Consider the following 27,726-nt stretch of genomic DNA (forward strand, 5'->3'; position numbering starts at 1 on the left):
ATACCACATGCAGGTGATAATGCATGTGATAAGCAGGCAGACATACAGAAGCAGAATTGGCAGTTAGTGATCACAAATAGTGATTGCATAAAAATCTGGTAAATAAAGCAAGGAGCCATTTAAGCAAGCAAAATACTCTTTCTTGGTTCTGAGTAACTGGTATTTACTGAGTACCCAGTTAACGTCTTTATTTACCTTAAATCTCTGGAATTTCCGCTAAACTTAAAACATGCAAGGGGAGTAACAATCATGTTTGATCTCCTTCCTTTCTCTTGCAAGGGTCAAGCAGCTCTAGGTCAAGTTGCTTATCATTTACTTGGGATGGCTCAGCCTCTTTAGCTAGGAATAAAGGGGAATTTCTTGGTCTGGATGTTTCAGTTACTTCTGCTAATCCTATTTCAGTCACCCTGGAAATTTCAGAATAATCTTTTCCTTTTCTGTTATTGACATCCAACCTGACAAATAAAACAAAACAAATGCTACTTTTCTATCTTTATAAAGGCAGTGCTTGTTTACTGTAGTGTTGTAACCCAATCAGTCAGAAAACAAAGGATGCCACAATTAATAAGCTAAATTAGAGGAGTCTTTATTGCAAAGGCCAGCAACTGCACGGGGGCATAGACTTTCCAAATCATGCAGCTCTGAGACAGCTCAGAGTTAGTCTTTTAAAGGCATAAAACTGAGGGCTGGGATGTAGCTCAGTGGCAAAGCACTTGCCTAGCAAGTGCAATACTCCTGGGTTTGGTCCCTAGTATCAAAAAAGAAAAGACAAAAAAAAAAAAAAAGCAGTTAAAGGCACAAAACCACTTTATTTAAGCAACCAATGTGTAGGTTTCTTTTCTTTTTTTTTTCTTTTTGCTAAGCTTATATAGAAGTGGGACTGAGCATTGTAAGTAAATTTAGACTTACTTCCTAGAATACTGAGCAGCTGGAACAATTAGGGGGATTTTTGTTGTTGTTGAGCCTCTTGAGCAAACAACTTTTTGCAGAACCTGCTGAGCAAACAACAGTTCTAATGTCAGGAGCCTTTTTCCTTGGGGGACAAAATGGAGTCACTTTTGTCAGGCTTAAGTGTTGTGCCAAGTCGCGAGATGACCACCAAGAAGGCCACTGAGACTCAGACATTCCGAAATGCAAAAGCAAGGCAAGGCTTTATTCAAGTGAGTTGCAACTCGCGCCTCGTCCTACCCACCCACACAGCGGAGGTTAGGAGGAAGCCCCGAGCTGCGATTACATAGGGCTTATAAAGGCAAAAAACAAAGTTACAGCATCCGGTGTTCAAGCAAGATTAGGACACAGGTACAAATCTGATTGGCTCAGGGTTCAAGGCATTCTAGGGGTGGTTAGAGTTCTAGACCGACTGGGCCCTAATGGGCTTGTCCTGGGTTTGCTCACAGGGCCTGCTTATCTCAGGTTCGTGTGGTAAAGTGGGGCCTGACTTCAAAGTCTGGCACTTCATAAGGACATAACCCACTTCAGTAGAAAAGCTGGAAAATACAGGGAAGCAAAATTAATAAAAATTACTCATAACCTTAACACCCCAAACTTCCATTTTGTAAGGGTCACTGGAAAGCAAACACACCATATGGTTCAGGCAGAAAGTTTATTGGGGAAGGGGGGGGAGCAAAATGCCAGCCCACACAGGGTGGAGGTGTGGAAACAGGGGAAGGAAGGGGAAAAGAGAGGAAAGAGCAAGAGAGAGTAAGAGAGAAAAGGCAAGAGAGTGGGGACTGTGTTGAGCCAGATTACATAGGAAAAGGTGGGAGATATGTCCAGGTGGATTGGATGTGACCTCAGAGAAGGGGGAGTTAACTGCTTCCAGGTATATGTCAATATATTTTACTTGGTATTTTGCCACATAGATCCTGGTATATGCACATAGGTGAGATTTTTAAGTCTAAACTGTCCTTAACATTAAAAAACATTTTAGGGAATCCTTGTTTTAAAATTTACATTCCAAATATAGATACTTTTCAAGATTTATGAAGGTATTTTTTGTTTGTTATCTTCATTTTACTACATATATGGTTCTATTTTAAGTAATGTCACATCCTCAATTTCATATTCGATAGTTAACCTAGTAGGAGAAAACAATATTAAAAGACGGATGTTGGGGCTGGGGATATAGCCTAGTGGCAAGAGTGCCTGCCTCGGATACACGAGGCCCTAGGTTCGATTCCCCAGCACCACATATACAGAAAACGGCCAGAAGCGGCGCTGTGGCTCAAGTGGCAGAGTGCTAGCCTTGAGCGGGAAGAAGCCAGGGATGGTGCTCAGGCCCTGAGTCCAAGGCCCAGGACTGGCCAAAAAAAAAAAAAAAAAAAAAAAAAGACGGATGTTCATGAGAAGAGTCTACTCTAACACCTTTTTGTTCCATTCGGTGCACGGGGTAAAGGCGCGTTGTGAGCAGCTGGGGGGTAGAGATGACAAAATGCTCTGCCAGCTCTTGGGTTTAATCCTCAGCACTGTGAAACCTCCAAGCCTCAGCAATAAACGTGCAACACAAGATTCAGAAAATATATGTCTCAAAAAAAGATCCTGAGACTATCAATGGTTAGTATTTTAGTAGGTTCACATCAGCTATTTATGAAGTATTTGGGGGGCAGGAGGCTAGCTACACATTTCTTTCTAAGTCAGAACAGAGTAGCATTTATAGCTCATTTTTTATTACGTACTTCTGAGTTTCGCGGGTAAGAGATATTCCTTAACATGTATTTTTCGCATTCAGACGTGTTCGACCCACCGAGCTGAGCCAAACGCCCGGAGAAAGTTGTTCTACATGCAGACGCCGATAGAAATAGCTTGCTATTGCAACTCCACGGCGCCGCGTGATCAGAAACCACCGGCCCAAACTACGGGGGACTCCGCCGGGGAAGACTGACTACCTTACCCCGCGGCCCGGGGCCGCCACGCCTAGCGAGCCCGACCGCCTCCAGCGAGACCCAGAGCCACCGACGACGACGCACGAGCCCCGGGCGGGGTCCGCGCGCTCGTGTCGCGCACGCGCGCGAGCTGGGCGGAAGTGCACGCGTTGGCGGTTAGGCGCCCGGTGATGACGCCACGCGCACGCACGCACGCCGGCTCGCGCCTCCGCCGGCAACGGCGCTGCGTCACGGGTTTTCAAGGCGCTTAGCTCCGGGAGACCGCGGCCGTTTTTGGCCCCAGCGCCGGCCTCCCGCGCTCGGGGAGCCGGGTTGGCGGCGGGATGCGGCGCAGTAAGGCCGACGTGGAGCGCTACATCGCTTCGGTGCAAGGTTCCGCCCCGTCGCCTCGAGAGGTGAGCAGGTCCCGGGAAAGTCCGGTGGCCTCCCCCTGGCCTAGCCGCGGTGCCCGCGTCATGGCTCCCGGCGGCCGCCGCTCCCGAAGGCGTCCCGCTGTGGCGCCGCCAGCCCGCCTTGTCTGGGGGGGGGGGCGGCGTGGCGCCAGCGAGCGCTGCGCGGGGGAGGCGTGGGGGCCGCGCCGTCCTCCCGGCTTTCGGCGCCGGCGCTTCCTCTTCTCCTGGCGGGCTCGTCCTGGCTCAGGCTCCCTGGCGGCCGCGGCTGTGGGGTGGCGGCGCCGCCGGCCACGGGTGGGCGCCCGCGCTGACGTCCCCGGTGCCCCTTCCGGTGGCGTTCTCTGGGTTTCCCGAACAGTTAAGTGACCCTTGCGGCGGAGGCCACACCTCCTCGGCTCCCGAGATTGCCGGGATTCAGCCGCCGCTGACGCAGCTCCGAGGTGGACTTTTGACTCTGGCATGGATGGGTGACAGACATCTCGGAGCTGGGAACCGGGACAGTCACACTGGCCACGGCTTGGCAGCACAAATGAGGCCGGGGCGGCTCTTTATCTTGAGATGTCTGTGCATTCGTGAAAGCCCTGTCCCACTTCTCGATGCTCTTAAGACCTCGTCCCCTTTAGTTTAAAAGTGGAATCTCAGGAATTCTCAAGTTTCTTACGGACCGTTCTTGTTGTGGTTTAGAATTTTAACGTTTCTTATCACGTGCTCTTAGGATATGTTCTTACGTACCAATTATACAGTAATTTAAAACTGAGGACACAGTCCTAACTACAAATGAGGTGGTAGAATAAAAGACAAGTAACATCGTGGGTTTCTCTAACTCCTGAAATGACTTTGTGCATTGGTTTTCAAATATAGAGCCTTCTTAAGGTTCTTGTTGGAGACTTCAGCTTCCAAATAATGAACAGAAGTTAGAATATCCTTTCAAATACCTAACTTTCCAACTAAAAGTGGGGTGAGGACATTTTTAGGATTGGCTACTATGTACATCTCTTATTTACACTTAAAGAGGATGGTCTTCATCAGATGTTTTTCTCCAAACAAGGCGAAAAATCACCTAGTTTAGGACCTGAGGGAATATGGTGGAATATGGGTTAATTAGTAACTTGGAACTTAAGATGAAGCTATTCTGTTGTTATTCCTGTACTGGGGTTTGAAACTTAGGGCATGGTGCTGACCCTTAGTTTTTTGCTAAACACTTCTACAACTTGAGGCCACAGCTCCACACCCGGGTCCAGTTTTTTGTTGGTTAAATGGAATCTCAGGGACATAACTTTCTGGGGCTGATTTCAAACCACAGTCCTCAGATCTGAACCTCTTGAATAGCTAGGAAAACTGGCAGGCTTGAGCCATTGGCACCCAGCTAAAGTTAGTTTTGAATAAAATGATAAACGGATACTTTGGATATGTGGAAGGAAGTTTACAATGGAGACAGACAGTGAAGAAAAGAGTTTAGTGTTTACTTCTCTCTTGGTCTGGCAGAGAGGCTGGGCATCTGTGAAGTAGCCATGCTGTGTTTTTTTTTATGTCCGTATTCTGGGGTGTATCTTTCTAACATTCTGTTGTGCATCAAGGTGTGTTGTTCTGTCATTTTTCCACTTTATCACATTGACTTTTGTCCTTGTAGAAAATAACAGATTTCCTTTGTATAACTTGTTTCCAGATGGCATTTATTTAGTTTTCTTGTCTAGTTGACTTCTGTTATGCACCGACTCAGAAACAACTTGACATCTCTTGTTTAATCATCTATCCATCTATCTATAACCAAAAACATCAATGTCATCCCCCCTTCCCCTCCCTCCCTCGCCCCCTTATGTTGCCAGTTCTGGGGCTTGAACTCACTTTGGGCTTTTTTGTTCTCAGCGAGCACTCTACCATATGAGCCATGTCTCTATTCTCTATTGCCAGCTCTTTAGTGTTATTTGGAACTTAGAATCTTGAGGATTTTTTTCTGCTCTTGCTAGTTCCAAACCTAGATAGATTCTCATGTCTCAGCTTGAGTAACATACATACGTGTCTTTATTTCTTATTTTTTCTCTCATTTTAGACACTTTTTACTGCTAGTATACTGTATATCTCCAGAACTCTGTCCATAGGCATTCCCCCTCAGTTTGCTTGTACTATTTCCATAAATTTTGGTTATGTAAGCATTCAGCATTTGTATTATGATAGGGCAAATTTTATTGTGATAGGGCAAAGTTTAAACCTCTAAATTTCAATTTAAAATATTTTTTTCTTTTTTTGTCCCAGTTCTGGGACCTGAACTCAGGGTATGGGCACTGTCCCCTAGCTTTTTTTTCTCAAGACTGGCTCCCTTGAGTCACAGCTCCACTTCCAGCTCTTTGGTGGTTAATTGGAGATGAAAGTCTTTTGTATTTACCTGTCTGGGCTGGCTTCCAATGGTAATCCTCAGATCTCAGCCTTCTGAGTAGCTAGGATTATAGGTGTGAGTCACCAGTACTTGGTTGTTGTTGCTGTTTTTTTTTTTTTTTTTAAAGATGAAGTTTTCCTGTGTTGCTTAGGTTGACCTTATTTAATGCCTATTTAATTTTTCTTATTATAAAGGTGATGTGCAGAGGGGTAACAGTTACATAAATCAAGTAGAGAATACATTTCTTTTTGGACAATGCCACTGGTTCCTTTGCTGTTGCAGTTTTTCATTCCCGTCCTCACTTGCAAGTTGTATAGTTCATTTTTAACGTAGTGTCTACTGAAGTGAATGCCTTTATGGGGGACCAGTCCTAGGGCTTGAACTCAGGGCCTGGGCACTGTCCCTGAGCGTCTTTTGCTCAAGGCTAGCACTCTACCACTTGAAGCCACTTCAGCTTTTTATGTTAATTGGTACTCAGGAATAGAACTCAGGGCTACATGCATGCTAGGTAAGTACTCAGCCACTAAACCACATTCCCAGCCTGAATGCCTATTCTTACATGCTTTTCCTGACAGCTTCCCACATACCATGATACCTGGTTTTATTTACTTATTCATATTTCTTAACTGCTCCATCCTGGGCTGATTTCATTCTTTTTTTTTGGCCAGTCCTGGGCCTTGGACTCAGGGCCTGAGCACTGTCCCTGGCTTCCTTTTGCTCAAGGCTAGCACTCTGCCACTTGAGCCACAGCGCCACTTCTGGTCGTTTTCTGTATATGTGGTGCTGGGGAATCGAACCTAGGGCCTCATGTATACGAGGCAAGCTCTCTTGCCACTCCCTGATTTCATTCTTGATACTGGGGCTTGAACTGAGACTGCCTTTTGAGCCAAGACTCTCTCTTGAGCCACGCTAGACCAGCCTGAATGGTAGAAGTTAGGGAGTTTTGTTTGTGCCAGGCCTGGGGCTTGAATTTAGGGCCTGGGCACTGTCCCTGAGCCTCACCTTCCCCCCCCCCCCCCCCCCAAGGCTAGCCTTCTGCTTGAGCCAAAGCTCCACTTCTGACTTTTTGGTGGTTAATTGAAGCTAAGAGTTTCATAGACTTTCCTACCTTACTGGCTGTGAACTTCAATCCTGAGGTCCTCAGATCTCAGCCACCTAAGTAGCTAGGATTATTTTGGAGATAAGAATTTCATATATATGCCCAGGCTGACTTTGGACTTAGAGCCTCCTGAATAGCTAAAATTACAGGGGTGAGCCACAGGAGTCCTGCAAAAGAATACTTTTGATTTGTTAATAAAAATCTGAAACTGGAAAGTTTGAATTTTTCTTTGTTTTCAATAATGTATTTTGGGCTTCTTGGAATCCTATATTAATTTGAGGATTAGCTTTTCAGTTTCTGCAAAAAAAAAAAGGCCATTAAAGTTTTGAGAAGTGGTGCATTCACTCTGTAGACTAGATAATGTAGACATCTGTGGCATTAGATTTTCGAGCTCATCAACATATAGGTCTTTCCATTTGCTTTTCTTTACTGTTTTTGAGCAGTTTTGTAATTTGTAGGATATTTTGACCTGCTTGGTTAAACTTATTGGTAGCTATTGTCTTTTAGAAGCTAGTGTGAGGGGCTGGGGATATGGCCTAGTGGCAAGAGAGCTTGCCTCGTATACATGAGGCCCTGGGTTCAATTCCCCAGCACCACATATACAGAAAACGGCCAGAAGTGGCGCTGTGGCTCAAGTGGCAGAGTGCTAGCCTTGAGCAAAAGGAAGCCAGGGACAGTGCTCAGGCCCTGAGTTCAAGGCCCAGGACTGGCCAAAAATAAAAAATAAAAAGAAGCTAGTGTGAATGGATTGCTGTCATACTGTGATGTGTGATTTTAATTTAATTTTAGTTTTATGATCACATAACTTACAGATTTGTGCTATTATGTATCTCTTCTACTTTAGTCATTCTGAGTAGTTGACAAATGCACTACCAGTCATACCTATATAATAGTTCTATCCTGTGTCTCACACATACTGGGCAAACACTGTCATGGGGCTGTGTCCTCAGTCCCTCAAATGTTTGTTTTTGTTTTTGTTTTTCTTTCCTGTGTGTCTGTGTGAGTCTTAGGGCTTGAACTCTGGGCACTGTCCTTGAACACCCCCCTTCCCCTAAGGCTAGCACTCTACCACTTGAGTCACAGCTCTGTTTTTAGCTTTTTTGGTAGTTAGGAGACAAGATTCTCATAGACTTTACTTACTGGGCTGGCTTCAAACCTCAGTCTTCAAATCTCAGCTTCCTGAGTAGCTAGGATTACAGGTGTGAGCCATCAGTGTCTGGCTTTCAAATATCTGTTTTGATTGTTTATTCTTGGTGTATAAAAACACAGCTGATTTTTGTGTATTGGTCTTCAATCTTTCAATCTTGGTGAATTTTATTTTATTTTTTGGTGTGTATGGAGGGCCTTGGACATATAAGGCAAGATGCCATCACTGAGGTCCAGCTCCTGTCAGAATTCTCATTTTAGTTTTACTAGCTTTCTTAGAGACTTTCTGGAAGAGTCTAGAATCAGAGTTAAAGAGTGGGACATTGGGGCTGGGGATATGGCCTAGTGGCAAGAGAGCTTGCCTTGTATACATGAGGCCCTGGGTTCGATTCCCCAGCACCACATATACAGAAAACGGCCAGAAGTGGCGCTGTGGCTCAAGTGGCAGAGTGCTAGCCTTGAGTAAAAGGAAGCCAGGGACAGTGCTCAGGCCTTGAGTCCAAGGCCCAGGACTGGCCAAAAAAAAAAAAAAAAAAAAAAAAGAGTGGGACATCATCTTCCAAGAGGGAATCTTAGCACTAGTGATGCACAAATTAAAACAAAGATGGAAGGGGTGATTATGATCAAGATCTTATATATATATATATGAGTGGACTTGTTAAAATGAACCCCCCTTATAAAACTAATTGATGCTAATAAAAATAAAACAAATGTTTTATTCCTTCATATGTAATTTGAATTTTAATTTTTTTGGAAATAAAAGGATTTGGAGTACAGCGTTGGAAGTACCTGTTTTTTTTTTTGTGTGTGTGTGTGTTCCTGATCCTAAAAGGAAAGCTATTCGTCTTTCTTCAAGTTTAATGTTAGCTGTGAGCTTTTGTTGTACTCTTATAATGAGGAGGAAGTACCTCTGCTTCTAGCTTTCTTATTTTTGTCATGAAAGTATTCAATGTACTTAAACTGGCATATATACTTTATGCCATTAGACTTAAAATTTTAACTTTAAAGACTAATTATATAAGCCTTATGATTAAAAAGATATGCTGCTCTCATTATTGTCAAGTGGCTTTCTGAACTTCTAAAGAAGTTTAGTATGGTTGGAAGTTGAGTAGCATTTATTTTTATTTTTATTAAAAAAGTTAGGGCTGGGGATATGGCCTAGTGGCAAGAGTGCCTGACCTAGTGGCAAGAGTGCCTGCCTCATATACATGAAGCCCTGGTCTCGATTCCCCAGCACCACATATAGAGAAAACGGCCAGAAGTGGCGCTGTGGTTCAAGTGGCAGAGTGCTAGCCTTGAGCGGGAAGAAGCCAGGGACAGTGCTCAGGCCCTGAGTCCAAGGCCCAGGACTGGCAAAAAAAAAAAAGTTAGAACATTGGCTTCCAATCTGTTAGGATAAGATGTATTGTTTAATAGATGTTGTTGAACAGTTTTTTTTTTTTTTTTGCCAGTCCTGGGCCTTGGACTCAGGGCCTGAGCACTGTCCCTGGCTTCTTCCCGCTCAAGGCTAGCACTCTGCCACTTGAACCACAGCGCCACTTCTGGCCGTTTTCTCTATATGTGGTGCTGGGGAATCGAACCCAGGGCCTCATGTATATGAGGCAGGCACTCTTGCCACTAGGCCATATCCCCAGCCCTGTTTGAACAGTTGTTTCTTGGTTAATATCAATGATGCTAGTCAGGCCATCTAATTTATTTTTCCAGATAGCAACTTAAGTCTTTGTTAGTAACTGAAATTTCAAGTTTTCTCCTGGGGCTAGCCTTAGAGTATGATCCATCTACCAAAATCTCTCAGTATCTTTTTTATTTTGTCAGTTGTGGGGCTTAAGCTCTGGGTCTGGGCGCTGTCTCTGGGTTCTTCAGCTCAAGGCTAGCTTATGCTTGTGCTTCAGTGCTACTTCTGATTTTCTGGTGGTTAATTGGAGACTCGCGGCCTTTCCTGCCCAGGCTGGTTTGAACCTCAGTCCATGGATCTTCAATCACCGGAGTAGCTAGTATTATAGGCATGAGCCACCAGCTCCTGACATGTTTTGGTTTTTAAAGATTATGGAAATAATCTATCAAGGAACAAAAACTAGAATAACTTGTGGTGGTATAAATCTAGCTCCAGTAGCTAACAAACAATCCAGTGTTAGGTAAATTGCCCTCCACAGGGATAAGAACAACCAAAAGGCCAAAGTGTGTTTGTGAGCTACTGGCTACCCAAAGCCTGTCTTAACCTTTCTGACTTTTTTTTGTTTTGTTTACTATATACTGGTTCTGAGGCTTGAATTCGGACTGGCACTGTCTCTGAATTTTTTGCTTCAGGCTCACACTCTACCACTTGAGTCACAGCTACACTTCTGGCTTTTTGAGGTAGTTAGTTGTAAGTAAGGGCTTTCCTGCTGGGTTGGCTTCAAACTAATCCTCAGATCTCAGCTTCCTGAGTAGCTAGAGCCACCAGCAGTAGCTGAGCCACCAGTGAGTGCTCAGCCTTCTGCATAGGTCAGAAAGATTGGACGGCTTCATTTTAACTGTTTATATTAATACTGAAAATTAGGATAAAACATTTTCTTGGGAACAATATTGGGATTTGAGTTCAAGATCTTGTGCTTGCTAGGCAAACACTGCTCTATTTGAGCCATACTCCCAATTATTTTTGCTTAAAATTTTTTTTTTTAATATAGAATCTGGGTTAGCCTTGGACTATGCTTCTCCTATCTTCACCTATGGAGCAGCCTGAACTACAGGCATATATTACCACACAAGGCTTATTTGTTTAGTTAATCTTGGTTTTGTTTTGTTTTGTGTTTTCCCTTTGCTTGGCCTCTAACTGAAATCCACCTGTCTCTGCTTTCTGAATACCTGGAGTTATAGGATCTGGTTTTATAGGTTATAGGGTAGCAGCACTGATCTGCTACTAGACCAGAGACTTCAGCGTTCTGTCTGCTACACTGAGGTTTTCAATTTTTCCTGAGCTTGACTTAAGACATCTGTGTTGTGTTACTGTTTTGGCAAGTATATTGTGTCTGGGGTAAGTCTACCTCTTCTAGTGTAGGAAGAATGTGAGATGGGGGCCGTTCACTTAATTTACACCTATCTAACTCTTCACTGTACCAGACTAGAGTCATACTCAGCGAGATCTTTTGTTTCAGTCTCTCAGTTCTGTTAGCTGTGGTGTCACCAGGAGAGTTCCTGGCTTTTTATTGTTATTCTACCTTGGTTAAAGTTCTTCATTCTAACAACAATACTAGAAAAATCATATCTGTACCTGCTTTGGCCTTTTCTTTTTAGGGGAAGCAGTGTTAGTTTTTGAACTCAGGGTTTTGCATTTGCTTGACTTAATTGCTCAGCAGGCATGCTACCATGTTTCAGCCTTTTTTTCTGTGTTGGTACCATGTCCCGAAAGCAGGGCCTGTGTTCTCATTTGGCTTGCTAATGACTGGTACTCTACTACTTTCCTTGTACCTCCAGTCCAGCCCTGCTTTTGTTGAGAGGTAGCGTCTAATGGATTTAAAAGCTCAGGGCTGTGGCTTCTAACCATGGTTCTCAGGATCTCAGTTTACCAAATAAGCTAGGATTACAGGTGTGAGCCCCTGGCGCCTGGTTTTGAACTCGCAGGGCTGTCCTACTAGTTAGATCCATCTTGTTTGTACTTACTAACTGAACTATAATATGCAAAGGGCATATATATATGTATATATATATATGTTTCTGTATAATACAATATGCAAGACATTGTGAGAAATTTGTCAAAATGTAGTGGCAACCAAAAGTATAATATGGGTTGTCTTATGCTCAGATGAAATCTGTATCACATGATTTTTAAGGTTTCCAAGGATGATAGGCATCATTAATTCTTATGTCTGTTTTTCTTGCTATTCTTGAATATATTTTTTGTTCATAATCCTAGGAATTATAAGTTTCGTGGCTTTTAGAGTATATATGCACTTACCCTTTTACATTAAAAAAATTATTAACTTTGTTAGGAGACAATTTGTCTCTTTGAAAAAATTATACAGTATTTCAAAATAGGAAAAGTAAAACCATTCTTCTTTTTTTCCAGAAGTCAATGAAAGGATTCTATTTTGCAAAGCTATATTATGAAGCTAAAGAATACGATCTTGCTAAAAAGTAAGTGCCAAATTTCAAACTCACTTAAATTTTCAAAAATCAGTGCTTTAATTTCTTTGATGAACGATATTTTTTGTATGCTGATTTCTTTAAATACATACTGTGAGACATGATCTAATGTAGTGTAATAGTGACTTAACAAAAATGTTAATTCACAAATAGCTATTTGCTAAGCCGAGAGCTCTATGCTGTTTGTTTTGGGGGTACTAATTCCACTTTGAAACTGTTAATAAAACACATCATAAAACAAGGAGGAGGACTTCCAGGCCCATAAGAGAGTCTTGGCTGAGGGCACGGACCTAAAAATGTGGTGTGCCCTGACAAGCATTTTTTTTTTTTAACCTAAGTTTCTCCCGTGATAGAAGAAGATCTGTCACTCTCAGACTAATTTCTTTTTTTTTTTTTTTTTTGCCAGTCCTGGGGCTTGGACTCAGGGCCTGAGCACTGTCCCTGGCTTCTTCTTGCTCAAGGCTAGCACTCTGCCACTTGAGCCACAGCGCCACTTCTGGCCATTTTCTGTATATGTGGTGCTGGGGAATCGAACCCAGGGCCTCATGTATACGAGGCAAGCACTCTTGCCACTAGACCACATCCCCAGCCCTCAGATTAATTTCAAATTGAGCCTGGAATGAGTATTACCTGCAGCCCAATTTTTTTTTTTCAATTGGGCAAGAAATTATTTGGCTAAAAATACTTTTTCTAAAAATTGTTCTGTTTTAGAATGAAAAGATGATGTTTCTCCTTTCTGGTTATATGTCTAGTACTTCAGCTGGAAAAGAGTAACATATTTGATATTAAATTGTAATTACTGGATGGGAGAATAGCTTATGTAAGATCTTTGATTCGTAGTTGATAATTTGAGGTCCTGTTTTACCAGTAGGGTAAGAAACTGATTCTGATTTCCTGGAGCAGCTTACAGCAAGAAATTAGAAGGCAGGCAGATTACTAAAAGCATCAATGGGAACAGAAAAAAAGCTAATAAAAAGGAGAATAGGGCTGAGGATGTAGTTTTAGTTTTATCAGGACAGTTCATGAGCCATTTGATTGCTTTTAGAGAATCCTAGTTACTATCCTGCTTTGTTAATTTCTTCACTCTAGTATGTGTATATACTTTGGTAGATCCCTAGCATACCCCTCTCCCATCCACAAATAAGGAAAAATAATATTATGTTGTAAATTAGCAATATTGGAACTACTAATCATTGTTAATGTGAGGTTTTTTCTCTAGTTTTGTTTAGTTTGGTCATTGGTCTAATTTCTTTTTTGAAAACATTATTCCTGTACCTAGGATACGTTTATTTTTAGTTGTTTCCTGATTTGAGAAACAAATTACTTATACTCGGTATTGTAGCTAGCAATTTTTCTTTGAAATTATTTTCTTGTTTAAAGGGTAAATAGGTTCTCTTAGTTGTTTGTTAGTTGGGAAATTATTGTTCCTTGTTGTTACTATGAAAATGATATGAACCTTTACAGTAGTTTATAATCACTTTTCTTATTTACATCAAAAACTCTTTTACCAAGCGCTTTACCAAATATGAGTGGGAAGATAAGGTAATTTATATGTTCATGTCTTATGTGTAAGCACTAGAAAAAACTCTTAGCAAATGACAGCATTCAATGGTAAATTAAGTATGTTATCAACTCTTTTTAAGTATTACTTTCTTTTGGGTTGTCTGACTGTTACTCTTTAACTAAATAATGGTAATCAGTAATTGACTACCAATAAGAATATTTTATTGATTCCTTTGGTTTATAATGTGCTTTTTATTAGCATTCAAGTACATCTGTAAGTTTAAGAATCTAAAAATTATTTTGAATTGCTGTTTTCTAACAGGTATATATCTACCTATATTAATGTGCAAGAGAGGGACCCCAAAGCTCACAGATTTCTGGGTCTTCTTTATGAAGCAGAGGAAAACACAGACAAAGCCGTTGAATGTTACAAGGTAATTATAAGATTAAAATGCAGACTATGCATAGCCAAACACATGTTACCCAAAGTAATTCATGGAATGAACAATTCAGATTTATGGAATGTCATGAAAATAAGTATTGGTGTCGTAGTGTGAAACAGATTTTAACACTTTTAAGTAACTTCTAGACAATAGAATTTCTAATGTGCATTAGTTGTTTTAACCTTTGTATGACTTTGAAATCATAGACAATAGACGTGATTCTTTACTAATTTGTTTCTTTTCTCCTGTTAGCGTTCAGTGGAGTTAAACCCAACACAAAAAGATCTTGTGTTGAAGATTGCAGAATTGCTTTGCAAAAATGATGTGACTGATGGAAGAGCAAAATATTGGGTTGAAAGAGCAGCTAAATTTTTCCCAGGAAGTCCTGCAGTTTATAAGCTAAAGGTAAACAAACCAAATTGCACAAAAGGCAAAAGCTAAGACACAATAAATTTTACTTTGGAGTTTAAAGTACTTCTCAGTAGCAAACTTTAAGCCAAGGATTGTGTATTTATGTCTTTTTTCCCCCTCTAATATATTAAAATCCTTCTGAGCATTTATTGTTTTATTAGTCACTGTTAACTTTTGCAGATAACCTCATTCTGGAATAATATTATAGTTGTTTTTGCATTTTTGTAGTTAACAGGGGAGCTAAGATTTAAATTAAGATCTGGTATAAAATTTTTGCTTTATTAAGTAAAAATTGCTTGCATGCTCAAAGTTTAGAGCTATTATAAAGAGCCTTCTCATAATTTACTTAAAATAATAGAAAAGATGACTTAGAGAATCATGAAATTTTCATGCAGAACATAAAAGACAATTTCTCCGTTATGTTAGAAGTAGGTACTATATTGATCTTTTTCAGTTCTTTTTCTTTAAAGATAGGGTCACTGTTAGGTAGCCCAGATTGGTCTAAATCCTCCTGACTCAGCTCCTCTAGTGTAGAGTGCTGGGATTATTTGATCACAGTGAGCTTTGATTGCTGGTCTCTGTTGAATAAAACACACTTTACTGATTAACTCTCTTGGAAAAAGTCTTTCCAAACATTCTAAATACATACTGTTTTATAATATATGTATACATACATTGTTAAGTATGTACAGTATTGAGTAGAGTAAAAGATATGGATAATCTGTTGATTTTAGCTCTCCCCCCACATATTGCCAGTATATATGTTTCTTTTTTTTTTTTGGCCAGTCCTGGGCCTTGGACTCAGGGCCTGAGCACTGTCCCTGGCTTCTTCCCGCTCAAGGCTAGCACTCTGCCACTTGAGCCACAGAGCCCCTTCTGGCCGTTTTCCATATATGTGGTGCTGGGGAATCGAACCGAGAGCTTCATGTGTAGGAGGCAAGCACTCTTGCCACTAGGCCATATTCCCAGCCCAGTATATATGTTTCTGATAGGATTCTTTTTTGTTTTGCCAGTCCTGGAGCTTGAGCTCAGGGCCTGGGTATTGTCCCTGAGCTTCTTTATGCTCAAGGCTAGCTTTCTACCACTAGAGCCACAGTGCCATTTCTGGCTTTTTTTGAGTAGTTTGGAGATAAGAGTCTCATGGACTTTCCTGACTGGACTGCCTTAGAACTGTGATCATCATATCTCAGCCTCCTGAGTAGGATTCTAGGTGTAAGCTACCAGTAACCCACTCTTTGTTTTTTTGGTCAGTCATGAGACTTCACCATGGGGCATGGGTACTGCCCCTGAGCTTTTGTGCTCAAGGTTAATGCTCTACCATTTTGAGCAACAGCTCTGTTTCTGGTGGTTAATTGGAGATTAGAATTTCTTCCTGTCTGGGCTGGCTTTGAACTGCAATCCTCACATTGGCCTCTTGAGTAGCTAGGGTTATAGGTGTGAGCCCCTAGCACCTGGCTTCTGATAGGATTTTTAATACTTGTATTGTGGAGTAGGTTTCATAATGGTATGTATGTATGTATGTATGTACGTACGTATGTATTTACTGCTTTAACATATAATGGAAGGCTAGGGCTTCTTTTGCAGATATGGAAAGGCCAAATACAAGTTTGTGGACATAAGAAGCAGAGAGATTTTGTTGGATAGTAATGGGAATTTTGGTTTCTGCTAGGCAGAGAAAGCGGGGGGCAGGGGAAATGGGGGGAATGAATGTGAGTAGGTAAAGTAGAATGGGATTTACATTTGATGGCTTCAGTGTCCCCAGGGAAGAATAAGTTGAGCTCATAAGTTGATGATGAAGGTTGAAGGAAGATAGGGGAAACTGGGGATATGAAACAAGTCTAACAGATTTATTGGAGTCTGGGGAGAAATTGAGTCGGTTAGAAGTGAAATAATGTATTTGTTTTAGGTAGTACCAGTTCGAAAGTGGAATCATCCTGAGGGTTGAGATTCCTCAAATTCCATATGTGCTATCCCTGGTGGTTCAATATTTTGCTTATAGGGATAAGTAAAGGGATTTATAAGCAACCAGTATTCATGAATATGAAAATTATTGCATTTTAGCTTAGTAGGCAGCAAACAAGTACATATGTATTTCAGATAATATCAAATTGGAGCTATCAGTGTACTAGAGGGAACTTTTTGTGGTGGACTGGTATATAAGTGGCAGTGAGGGTTGGTGGACCCCCCACTGAAGTAGAAAGTAAAAAACAATGTCAGTAGGTGTGAGGTGATTAAAGAACTGAGTAGCTAAGTTACTGCATATCTTGTATATCTTTAAATTGCTAATACTTGTGACAGTTGTTAGGGAGGATTAGTAATTCCAGTTGCCCCTTTAGATGTTTACAAAGTGAATAGGAGGTATAGTTTGGAGGTAGCAATTGGGAATAAATATGTCAAAAAAAACTCAGTGATGGTAGGCTAAGAGAGAACTTGTATAGTAGAGGTAGTAGAGGCTGTCATGACAAGGCTAGGAGGAAACAGTGCTGTGAGAAAATGGTGAGGTTAGTAGAATAATAGGAGCCTCAGAGAGAGTAAGTTGATTAATGGGAGATTCATAGTAGTTTAAAGGTAACCCACAGTGACAATTGACTTGGGAGTCTTCTGGTGGTCTGGTGGTAACTGAGGTATACAAGAACAAGACAGGTGTAGGTTGTAGGTTTATTAGCCTCTGAGGTGGATATAAGCCAGTAGTCTACCACAGTATGCTTCTTTATGTGTAATATTCTTGAAATTTAGCTTCTAAGAATAGCTCTCTGAAGGGATTAACAAGATATGTGGTGTGTAGGATAGTATGTTTGGTCGTACTTTCCTAAAGCTAGTCATAGTGGAATAGTGCTCATGGGCAATTGCCTGCTTAAAATTGTTCCAGGCGCTGATGTCTCACACTTGTAATCATAGCTGCTTAGGAAGCTAAGATCTAAGAACTGTAATTTAAAGCCAGCTTGGGAAGGAAAGAGACTCTTCTCTCCAATAAACTACTCAGAAAAATCTGGACATGGCACTGTGTTTCAAGTGGTTGAGCACAAGCCTTAAGCAAAAGAAGCTCAGGGACTGCGCCTCGGCCCTGAGTTCAAGTCCCAGAACTGGTATAAGAAACATAGTGCAAATGTTTTACTAAATGAATGTTTTTTTTTCCAAAACAGGAACAGCTTTTAGATTGTAAAGGTGAAGATGGATGGAATAAACTTTTTGACTTGATTCAGTCCGAACTTTATGCAAGACCTGATGATGTCCATGTGAATATCCGGCTAGTAGAACTCTATCGTTCAAATAAGAGATTGAAGGATGCTGTGGCCCACTGCCATGAGGCAGAGAGGAACATAGCTTTGCGTTCCAGTTTAGAATGGAATTCATGTGTTGTACATACTCTTAAGGTGGGTGAGACTGTTGGAGCTCTAATCTATATAGACCATATATCTCTTTGTAGTTAACAGTACTCTTCACCACTTAGTTTATAGTTTTAGCCAGGATATATGATAAATTTTTTTTTCTTTTGTGCCACTGGAAGGGCTGGAACTCAGGGCTGGGTGCTGTCCCTGAGATTTTTTTATTTTTTTATTTTTTTGGCCATTCCTGGGGCTTGAACTCAGGGCCTGAGTATTGTCCCCGGCTTTTTGCTCAAGGCTAGCACTCTTACCACTTGAGCCACAGCACCACTTCTGGCCGTTTTCTATATATGTGGTGCTGAGGAATTGAACCTAGGGCTTCATGTATAGGAGGCAAGCACTCTTGCCACTAGGCCATATTCCCAGCCCTGTCACTGAGATTTTGTGCTCAAGTTTAGTGCTTTACCAGTTGAGCCACAGCTCTACTTCTCCACGGCTCTACTTTTCCACTTGTTTTTGGTATTTTTAATTAGAAAGAAAGAGTCTCACAGGGTTCTTGGCCAGGCTGGCTTTGAACCACGATCCTTAGATCTTACCCTCTTGAGTAGCTAGGATTACAGGGGTTAGCCACTGGTGTCTGCTTTGACAAATGTATATTAAAAACATATTTATAAGGTTATTAAAAGCTAATATAATTTCAAATGTACTTGGAATGGACCAAGGAATTGAAGGCATAAAATGGACAATTAAAATTTGTAACTTACTATTCTTTTCTACAAAATAGGAATATTTGGAGTCTTTACAATGTTTGGAATCTGAAAAAACTAACTGGCGAGCAACAAATAAAGACTTACTTCTGGCCTATGCTAACCTTACTCTCCTAACACTCTCCACCAGAGATGTGCAGGAAAGTAGAGAGTTATTGGAAAGGTATGTTGGCAAAAAATTAATTTGTTGGTTATTATTTCTATAATATACCTAGAAGTTATCAATAATATGAGGAAACATTTAGAGGAAATTGGATATTCTCTCATGGATGAGGATGTTAAAGAAGTTTTGAGTGTCATTGATTTTTGGAGAACCTCTGTAGTGCACTCTTAATTACAGTTAGTTGAATAGTTAAATAGTTTAGGCATGACTAATGCAGAAGTAAAATTAGTGTTTTCTAATTGCTGTTTATTTATTGCCAGTCCTGGGGCTTGAATTCAGGCCCTGAGCACTGTCCCTGGCTTCTTTTTGCTCAAGGCTAGCACTCTACCTCTAGAGCTGCAGTGCCACTTCTGGCCTTTTCTATGTATGTGGTGCTGAGGAATTGAATTCAGGGCTTCAGGTATGTGAGGCAAGCACTCTGCCACTAGGCCATATTCCCAGCCCCACAACATGTTATAGTAATTTCTTAGTAGCTAAAGAGAGACTTCTTAGAAGAAGTAAAAAGGTCAGAGAAATGCAGGAGGAAATGTTCATCATCCCTGGCCGTAAAGGAAATGCAACTAAAAACATCCCAATCTATGAACTTATTTTAATCTCAATAAAGAAAAAAAAAAAGAGTTTATGGGTCAGAGGTGCCTGACTTTGTAAATAAAGATTATTGGATCTTCTGAGGACTCACAAAGATCTTTGGGTGTTAATTCTACTACTGTTTATTGTTGTAGAAGTTAAAGCAGAGAAAAATAATTAATAATGAATAAATTCATTAAATAATGTAAGCAATGACAATAGTTATATTAAAAGATACTTTACAAAAAAACAAAGTAGTTAGAAGAGTGGAATTGTTTTATGTTTATAATCTCTAATGCTTGTCTTAATTGAATACTTCTGGGTTTTCATTAACTTTGCCACTCAGTCTATTAATCATGAAGCCTCCAGAAAATACAGCTTACATAAGTGAGAAAAAGGTTAAAAAAAATTCCTTGCTGTTACTACAAAATAAATTTAACTCCATGGATCCCCTGAAGAGGTCTTTGAGACTTTGGAAAAAGCCCCAAATTTTGTTCAATAGAACAAATCTGTTGTTTTCAAGTATTGTAAACCACTTGAAAATCATATTTATACTGATTTATTTTTGTTTTTCTTACAAAGTGAAGATTCTGAGGATCATTGGAATTTAGAAATAATTGGGATATAAATTGTAAGCAATAATAAATACAGTTTGACTATAGATAGCCAAATGCCTGTCAGGTAGTAACAAATAATTTTTGAAATGGCATGTTTAAAGAATGAAACTGTATATAACAAGAAGAAATAAAAAAAGTACCCTAATTTTAATCTGGTTTATTATGAAATATTCACGTAGTGCCAGTGATCTTAATGAATCTTTTCTATGATAGTAAGGCAGAAAATAAATGTTTTGGAGTAAAATGTTGTAGGGATAAGGCTTGAAGTGTATAAAGTGGGTGGTTCACATGTCTTATCTGTGAAATAGAGAACCACAATTAATCTTGGTTTAAATGCAGATGATGAAGCTTGAAATTTTAATTCTGAAATAGTCAATGATTATTTTCAATGAAGTACTTATGAACTGCCTGTTTAATATATTAATACTACAGTTTTGATGGTGCTCTTCAGTCTGTGAAAGCTTCTGTGGGTGGAAATGATGAACTGTCAGCTACTTTCATAGAAATGAAAGGACATTTCTACATGCATGCTGGTTCTTTACTTTTGAAGATGGGTCAGCATAGTGATGTCCAGTGGCGAGCTCTGTGTGAGCTGGCTGCATTGTGCTATCTCATAGCATTTCAGGTAAGCCTTTCCCAGTTCTTGGTACAATTGACATTTCAGTAAGACATTGTTTCTCATAGAAGTGTACCCTAGTAGTAATGAAAATAATGTGAGCAAACCTTTAGAACTAAAGTTAAAATAAAAAGTTTCTATGAGCTTTGTAATACTTTTGAAGTGAAAAATATATGAGCAGTCTGGGTCCTGAGTTTAGGAAAATCCAGGCACTCCTGGCTCACGCCAGCAATCTAGCTACTCAGGAGGCTGAGAACTGAGAATCGTGCTTCAAAGCCAGCCCAGGCAAGAAAGTCTATGAGATATTTATCTCCAATTAACTACCAGAAAACAAAGTGAAGCTGTGGCTCAAAGTAGTAGGGTACTAGCCTTGAGCAAAAGAGATCAACAACAGTACCCAGGCTCTGAGTTTGAGCCCCATGACTGACAAAAAAGAAAAAAGCTTTAAAAATGATTTTTTTTCTCTTGAGAGAGGAAAGAAAACCCATTCATTTCTAGAATTGCGTCCTTCTTCTGGTTCATATTACAGTAGGCCCTTTATGTCTGTAGATATAGTGTTCTAAGGAGATGGCTGTTAAGGAAAAACATGGATAGTTAAAATTACACAGTTCTATTCTGCATCTGTATTGTAGATACTTGATTTTTCACATAGTGACACTGTTTCTGCTAAATAAATTTTGCCTGCCTTTCAGCAGATGGAAATACCTTATTGCTTCAGTTAAGTATATAGCATCCCCATTTGGGTTTGGAAAAGTTTTACTTAACTTTTACCTTGTTTTGAGGTGTACCATGGGCTTTTTTGAGAGGCAGATTTTCACAAATTAAAGATAGGGAAACATTTAGCAGATCAGGCAAGGATTTAAATACAACTGGTAATAAAGGGGAGTGCCCAGAGCTTACCATCAACTGAAGTGAATAATGTATGTATGGGAATTTTTTTTTTCTTTTTGGCAATACTGATGTTTGAATTCAGAACAGTGCATTTGTGAGATAGGTGCTCTACCACTTGTGCTGTACTCTTGTGCTTTTTGCTTTAGTCATTTTTGAATAAGGTGTGTTTATGCCCACACTGACCTGGAACATGCATGGCCCTTCTATTTAAATGTAGCAGGGTCAGCTCCAATTTTCTTTGATTGAAGGTGGGATCTTTCAAACTTTTGGTTTGGGCTGACTTTAAACAATGATTTTGTGCCCTCTGAGTAGCTAGGATTATAGGTGAGAGCTACTGCCTGGGTGTTTTGAAAATTTTTTCTTTTAGACTACTTTTTCAAAACTGTGTAACAAATGTGTTAAAAAGACAGGCTTACTATGTATAGGTCTTTTATACTCTTGAGGACTGGAGGTGTGACTCAAGTCATAGAGTGTAAACCATAAGCAAGAAAGCTGAGGGAGAGCACAAGGCCCTGAGTTTGAGGCCTGGTATCAGCACAAACAAATAAAATAAAATAAAACAGTTGATACTCAGTTTATAATGTCCTACAGTTGGTTTAATAGATATTTTTTAAATTCAAAAGTAATGTATTAATGAAAATCAGTGAAGTCATTGAGGCTCTCTATACAAACATTAAATGTTCTTTTAATTGTTAATTAACTGATTTTACTTTCAGTAGAAATTTTATCATTGGGTGTTAACATGTGATTGTAAGCACAAAAGAGAAGTTGGTAGCAGCATTATGGTATTTCAGGAGTAATCTCAAAGTTACTTTGGTAGGACTATTGTGCTCTGTCTTGGTCGGAGTGCTCAAATTTCTTTGGTAGTTATAGGGGTTTGGACTTGGGGCTGTCTGAACAACCACCCCTAGCTCTTTTTGCTTTTTTATTTTGGATAGGAGCTTGTGTTTTTAATTTGGGGTCAGCCATGGACTGCAGTCCTCTTACCTTTGTTTTCTCTCTCTCTGTCTCTCTCTGTCTGTCTCTCTGTCTCGGTCTCTGTCTGTCTCTGTCTGTCTCTCTCTCTCTCCAGTCCTGGGGCTTGAAATCAGGGCCTGAGCACTGTCCTTCTAGAAGTAGAGCTTCTACTTCTAGAAGAAGAGCTGTGGCTCAAGTAGCAGTGTGCTTTAGCCTTGAGCATGAAAGCTCAGGGACAATATTCAGGTCCTGAGTTCAAGCCTCAGGACCAACACAGAAAAAAAGGAAAAATAATGAGGGATTTGACTTTTTTTTTTTTTTTTTTTTTTTGCCAGCCCTTGGACTCGGCCTGAGCCCTGTCCCTGGCTTCTTTTCGCTCTAGGCTGATACTCTACCACTTGAGCCACAGCCCCACTCCGTTTTTCTAGTGGTTAATTGGAGATAAGAGTTTCATGGTCTTTCCTTCCCGAGCTGGCTTCGAACTATGATCCTCAGATCTCAGCCTCCTGAGCAGCCTCCTGAGTGTGAGCCACCAGCACCTGGCTGATACTGAATATTTTCAATGAGTATTCTCTACTTTTAAAGAAAGCAATGTGTGTCTTCGAACATTTGATTCTTTGTACTATGTATAGAACAAAAATAGTCTTACATCTGTCATCTACTAGATAATTTTCTTAGTACATGAAAGCAGATAACATATTCTTTGCCATTCTACTTATTCATCATTCAGCTTTGTAGGATATGCCTTAATGTCCATGTACTGTCTTGGTTGTGTTTCATTATCCTATTAATTTCCTAGATCATCCATACACTTTGAAACTGTGGCCCCTTCTACAGTGTTATTTCCAAGTATGGTTTCACCAGGGCTACTCACTAGTGTTATCATCTCTCCTGCCTGTAGCTTATGCAGGGTAGAGAAGTACTGTAAATTAATTCTCCATTTCCCCAAATGAAGAATTTTTTTTTCAGTACTATGGTTTGAACCCAAGGCCTCGCACTTGCTGGCGTTCTACCACTTGAGCTACATCTCCAGTTTTCAGCCTGGTTTGGGGACCTTTTTCTTTTCTTTTCTTTGAGATGTCTTGCAGATTTTTCTGCCTAGTCTAGCCTCAAACTTTGATCCTCTGGATTTCAACTTCTTGAATACCTAGAATTATAGGTGTGAGCCACTGGTGCCCAGTGTAATTTAAATGTGCTTTTATTAGAAAGTAATTATTTCCCAAGTGTTCTTTGTAATGTCTCTTTTTATAGATTATTATTCCTTGTTTCCCAGTTTTTTTTGCAGTCTGTTTTCTAATTAAGTTTGGTCATCACTTAACTATCTGTTTCCAAAAATTTTGTAGAGGGAGCAGGGAAAAAATTTAAAAGAAACATCACATTTTTAGAAATGTGGAGACTTCTGAACTAAGCATTTGATTTCAAATTGCCAGGTTCCAAGACCAAAGGTTAAATTAATAAAAGGAGAAGCTGGACAAAATCTATTGGAAATGATGGCGTTTGATCGCCTGAGCCAATCAGGTAATAGTAATGCTTTAATTTAATTTAGAAAAGAAACTTTCATGAACAGCTTGAAATGTAATTAACATTCCACATAATTCATTTCACATATATCAGTTACTAAAAACACAAATTAACATTTTCATTACCCATAGTGAAGTCCCAATGCTAATTGGTATTAGCAATCGCTTTCAATTTTTCTTAATCTCCTCAGCCTCAGGTAATCACTAATCTACTTGCATCTTTTAATTGACTATTCTGAATATTTCACCTAAATGGCATCATACAGTTATGGTCTTTTGTGACTGGATTCTTTTCTTTAGCATATTTCAAAGTTCATCAGCTGTAACATGGAACAGTAGCCAAGGAATGCTTTAGTGTAGACTCTTCACTCCAAACTTAGAGATTAAGTTTTATTTCTGAAGCCCTTTCTAGAAACATTAGCTGAATAAAGGAGGAATCTAATCATCTGTGTTTAAAAATTAGTGTGTAACATCAGAAAATTAGAACTTAGCCCTACGGTTGGTTGTCCAAAGGCCACTTAAGTCCCATATTTTTCCTTGTAAAATACAAATGCTTTTTGGCATTTTACATATACATTATATCTTTTCTCTTTAACTGTTAGTAGAGATACCATTAAACCTGTACTGCATTTATTTTCTACTGAAACATCCTTTTTGTTCAGGTGTGATTTTTCTTAAATTTTATTTTAATTCTTTTGTAGTCTGGGAGGTGAGGTCACAATCATATTATCTCCTCTTTGTTTACTTGTTTTAGCAGTTAAGAGATGTGAGTGAATACAACCTGTATTTCACCATAAAATAATGAAAATAACTTCATTTGTTTTTTAGGGCACATGTTGGTAAACTTGAGTCGTGGCAAGCAAGATTTTTTAAAGGAGGTTGTGGAATCTTTCGCCAACAAAAGTGGCCAGTCTGCTCTGTATGATGCTTTGTTTTCCAGTCAGTTGCCTAAGGATAATTCTTTCCTTGGTAGTGATAATATTGTAAACATTGATGTTCAAGCACCAGAGCCCGATGACTTGGCTAGATATGATATTGGTAAGTTGTGTCTTCCAGAGGAAATATTCTGTATCTTAATCCTTTCATGTTAGAAGAAAAATAAGTTGCCCATAAGCTCACTACCAAGAAGTATTGACTAATATTTTCCTGTATTCCTTTTGGGGCTTTTTGGGGGAGTGTGTGTTTATGGAGAGGGTTTGAGAGTATGGCTATAAATAGCTTATATTGTTCTTTATACTACATGTTACTATTTGTCTTTCATGAATTACCCTCCCATAGTATATTTTGAAACAAATAAGCTATACATGGGTGGCTCACACAGATAATCCTAGCTACCCAGGAGGCTGGTATCTAAGGATCTATATTTGAAGCCAGCCTAGATAGGAGAATCTGTGAGTCTCTGATCTCTTAACTAACCACCAAAATGCTAAAAGTAGAGATGTGGTTCAAATGGTAGAACACCAGCCTGAGTAAAAAAGGTAAAAAAAAAATCATGAAGCTCTGAGGTTAAGTTAACTGTACTGGCACAAAAATTAAATAAGTTCTTAGTGCAACTTAATCTTTTTTTTTTTTAAAGTTTTTATTATCAAACCGATGTACAGAGAGGTTACAGTTTCATACGTTAGGCATTGGATACATTTCTTGTACTGTTTGTTACCTTGTCCCTCATACCCCCCTCCTCCCTCCCCCTTACCCTTTCCCCCCATGAAGTATTCAGTTCACTTACACCAAACAGTTTTGCAAGTATTGCTTTTGTAGTTGTTTCTCTTTTATTACCCTGTGTCTCTCAATTTTGGTATTCCCTTTCAATTTCCTAGTTCTAATACCAGTATACACGGTTTCCAATATACTCAGATAAGATTACAGAGATAGTGTAGATACAATCACAGGAAGGTGATACAAGAACATCATCAATAGTAGAAGCTACAGATACACATGGGACGTTGAAAGTAGTTACAACTGTGATATAACAATCATTTCCATAACATGGAGTTCATTTCACTTAGCATCATCTTATGTCATCATAAGGGTATAGCTATTGAGCTCTTGTGATCCTCTGCTGTGACTTGCCTAAACCTGTGCTAATTATTCCCAATAAGGGAGACCATAGAGTCCATGTTTCTTTGGGTCTGGCTCACTTCACTTATTATAATTTTTTCCAAGTCCTTCCATTTCCTTACAAATGGGGCAATGTCATTCTTTCTGATAGAGGCATAAAATTCCATTGTGTATATGTACCACATTTTCCTGATCCATTCATCTACGGAGGGGCATCTGGGTTGGTTCCAGATTCTCGCTATGACAAGTTGCACTACGATGAACATTGTTGTGCTGGTGGCTTTACTGTGATTTTGTTTGTGGTTTTTTGGATAGATGACCAAAAGTGGGGTTGCTAGGTCATAGGGGAGTTCTATATTTAGCCTTCTGAGGAATCTCCATACTGCTTGCCAGAGTGGCTGAACCAGTTTACATTCCCACCAACAATGGAGTAGGGTTCCCTTTTGGCCACATCCCCTCCAATAATTGTTATTGTTAGTTTTCTTGATATATGACATTCTTACTGGGGTGAGATGGAATCTCAATGTTGTTTTGATTTGTATATCTTTTATGGCCAGTGATGTAGAGCACTTTTTCATATGTCTCTTGGCCATTCTCATTTCCTCATCAGAGAAGTCTCTTTGTAAGTCTTTAGCCCACTTGATGAGGGGGCTGTTGGTTCTTTGTGGTTTTGTTTTGGAGGAAGGTAATTTTTTTAGTTCTGCATATATTTTAGATATGAGGCCTTTGTCTGTTGAATGGCCGGTAAAGATCTTCTCCCAGTCTGTGGGCTTTCTGTTTATCTTGCGAGCTATGTCCTTTGTGGTGCAGAAGCTCTGAAGTTTGATGCAGTCCCATTTGTCCAAACTTTCTTTGATTTGTAGCCTTTCTGGGTCTTTGTTGAAGTTCTCTCCTGAGCCCAAGTGTTTCTCCTACTCCTTCCTTTAGTGTTTTCAGGGTGTCTGTTTTGATTTCGAGGTCTTTAATCCATTTGGAATTGATTTTGGTGCAGGGTGATATATAAGGATCTAGTTTTAGTTTGTTGCATGTGTTGAGCCAGTTTTTCCAGCACAATTTGTTAAAGAGGCTATCTTTCTTCCAAACTATTGTTTTAGCCCCTTTATCAAAGATTAAGGCAACTTAATCTTTTATCCATAATTTGCTTACCGTTGTTGGGTATCCAAATTAGTTTTCTTACTATTAGAATAATACTTCGATGATTTCTATCTAGTTGGTTGTGGGGCTTTAATTTATTAATACCTTGAATGTACTCCATTTGATTGTTCCTAGATGGTAAAGACCATTGAATCATGGTTCCAGCCTAGCTTTTGTTGGTAAATTGGAGATGGAATCTCTTGGACTTTTCTGTCTGGGTTGGCTTTGAACTTTAGATCTCAGCCTCCTAAGTAGCTAGGATCACAGGAATGAGCCACTGGTGCCTGGCACCAGTTTTAATATATATATATTATATATATATAATTTAAATTTTAATGTAAATATTTTACTACATACCCTTTAATTTGGAGTTCCTGTTTCTGGAAACTCATAAACTCTTTTCATTATTGAATTTCTTGTCATTCTCTTTACTTACGGATTAGTAGAGTGATATTCTGTTGTTTTGATGACTATTTTGAGGAAAATTCATTACAATACTTTTAACACAGTGTACATTCTTTGGTCCCCATCAGATTTATCAATTCCTGTTGAGTCTCACTTCTTAAGTAGGCTAAAACATAACTTTTTGTTACTATTTTTTATTTGGTGTCTGTCCTGCACTTAGGGCTGGGGTGCTATCTCTGAGCTCTTTGTTTAGGGTAGCACTCTACCACTTGCTTATAGCTCTGAATTCTGGCTTTTTGGTGATTAATTTGAATCACAATCCATAAATCTCAG

General features: G+C 39.7%; 1 protein-coding gene across 2 annotated transcripts in view; it reads left to right on the forward strand.

The window, feature by feature from the left end:
- Positions 1–3,089: 3,089 nt before the first annotated feature.
- Rgpd4 (RANBP2 like and GRIP domain containing 4) overlaps positions 3,090–27,726 on the forward strand; it is a 60,862-nt gene continuing 36,225 nt past the window's right edge. The window contains exons 1-9 of one of the 2 annotated variants that reach the window (XM_048352496.1): positions 3,090–3,277; positions 11,939–12,006; positions 13,841–13,952; positions 14,214–14,366; positions 17,516–17,746; positions 18,483–18,628; positions 20,245–20,437; positions 23,707–23,794; positions 24,625–24,834. In XM_048352496.1, the coding sequence (XP_048208453.1) occupies positions 3,206–3,277; positions 11,939–12,006; positions 13,841–13,952; positions 14,214–14,366; positions 17,516–17,746; positions 18,483–18,628; positions 20,245–20,437; positions 23,707–23,794; positions 24,625–24,834 (1,273 nt within the window). In that variant the 5' untranslated portion in view covers positions 3,090–3,205. The remainder of the gene's footprint in view (positions 3,278–11,938; positions 12,007–13,840; positions 13,953–14,213; positions 14,367–17,515; positions 17,747–18,482; positions 18,629–20,244; positions 20,438–23,706; positions 23,795–24,624; positions 24,835–27,726) is intronic. The other variant, XM_048352497.1, reaches the window with a different exon arrangement.

Source organism: Perognathus longimembris, chromosome 8, assembly GCF_023159225.1.
Source record: "Perognathus longimembris pacificus isolate PPM17 chromosome 8, ASM2315922v1, whole genome shotgun sequence".
In the NCBI taxonomy this organism is placed as follows: Eukaryota; Metazoa; Chordata; class Mammalia; order Rodentia; family Heteromyidae; genus Perognathus; species Perognathus longimembris.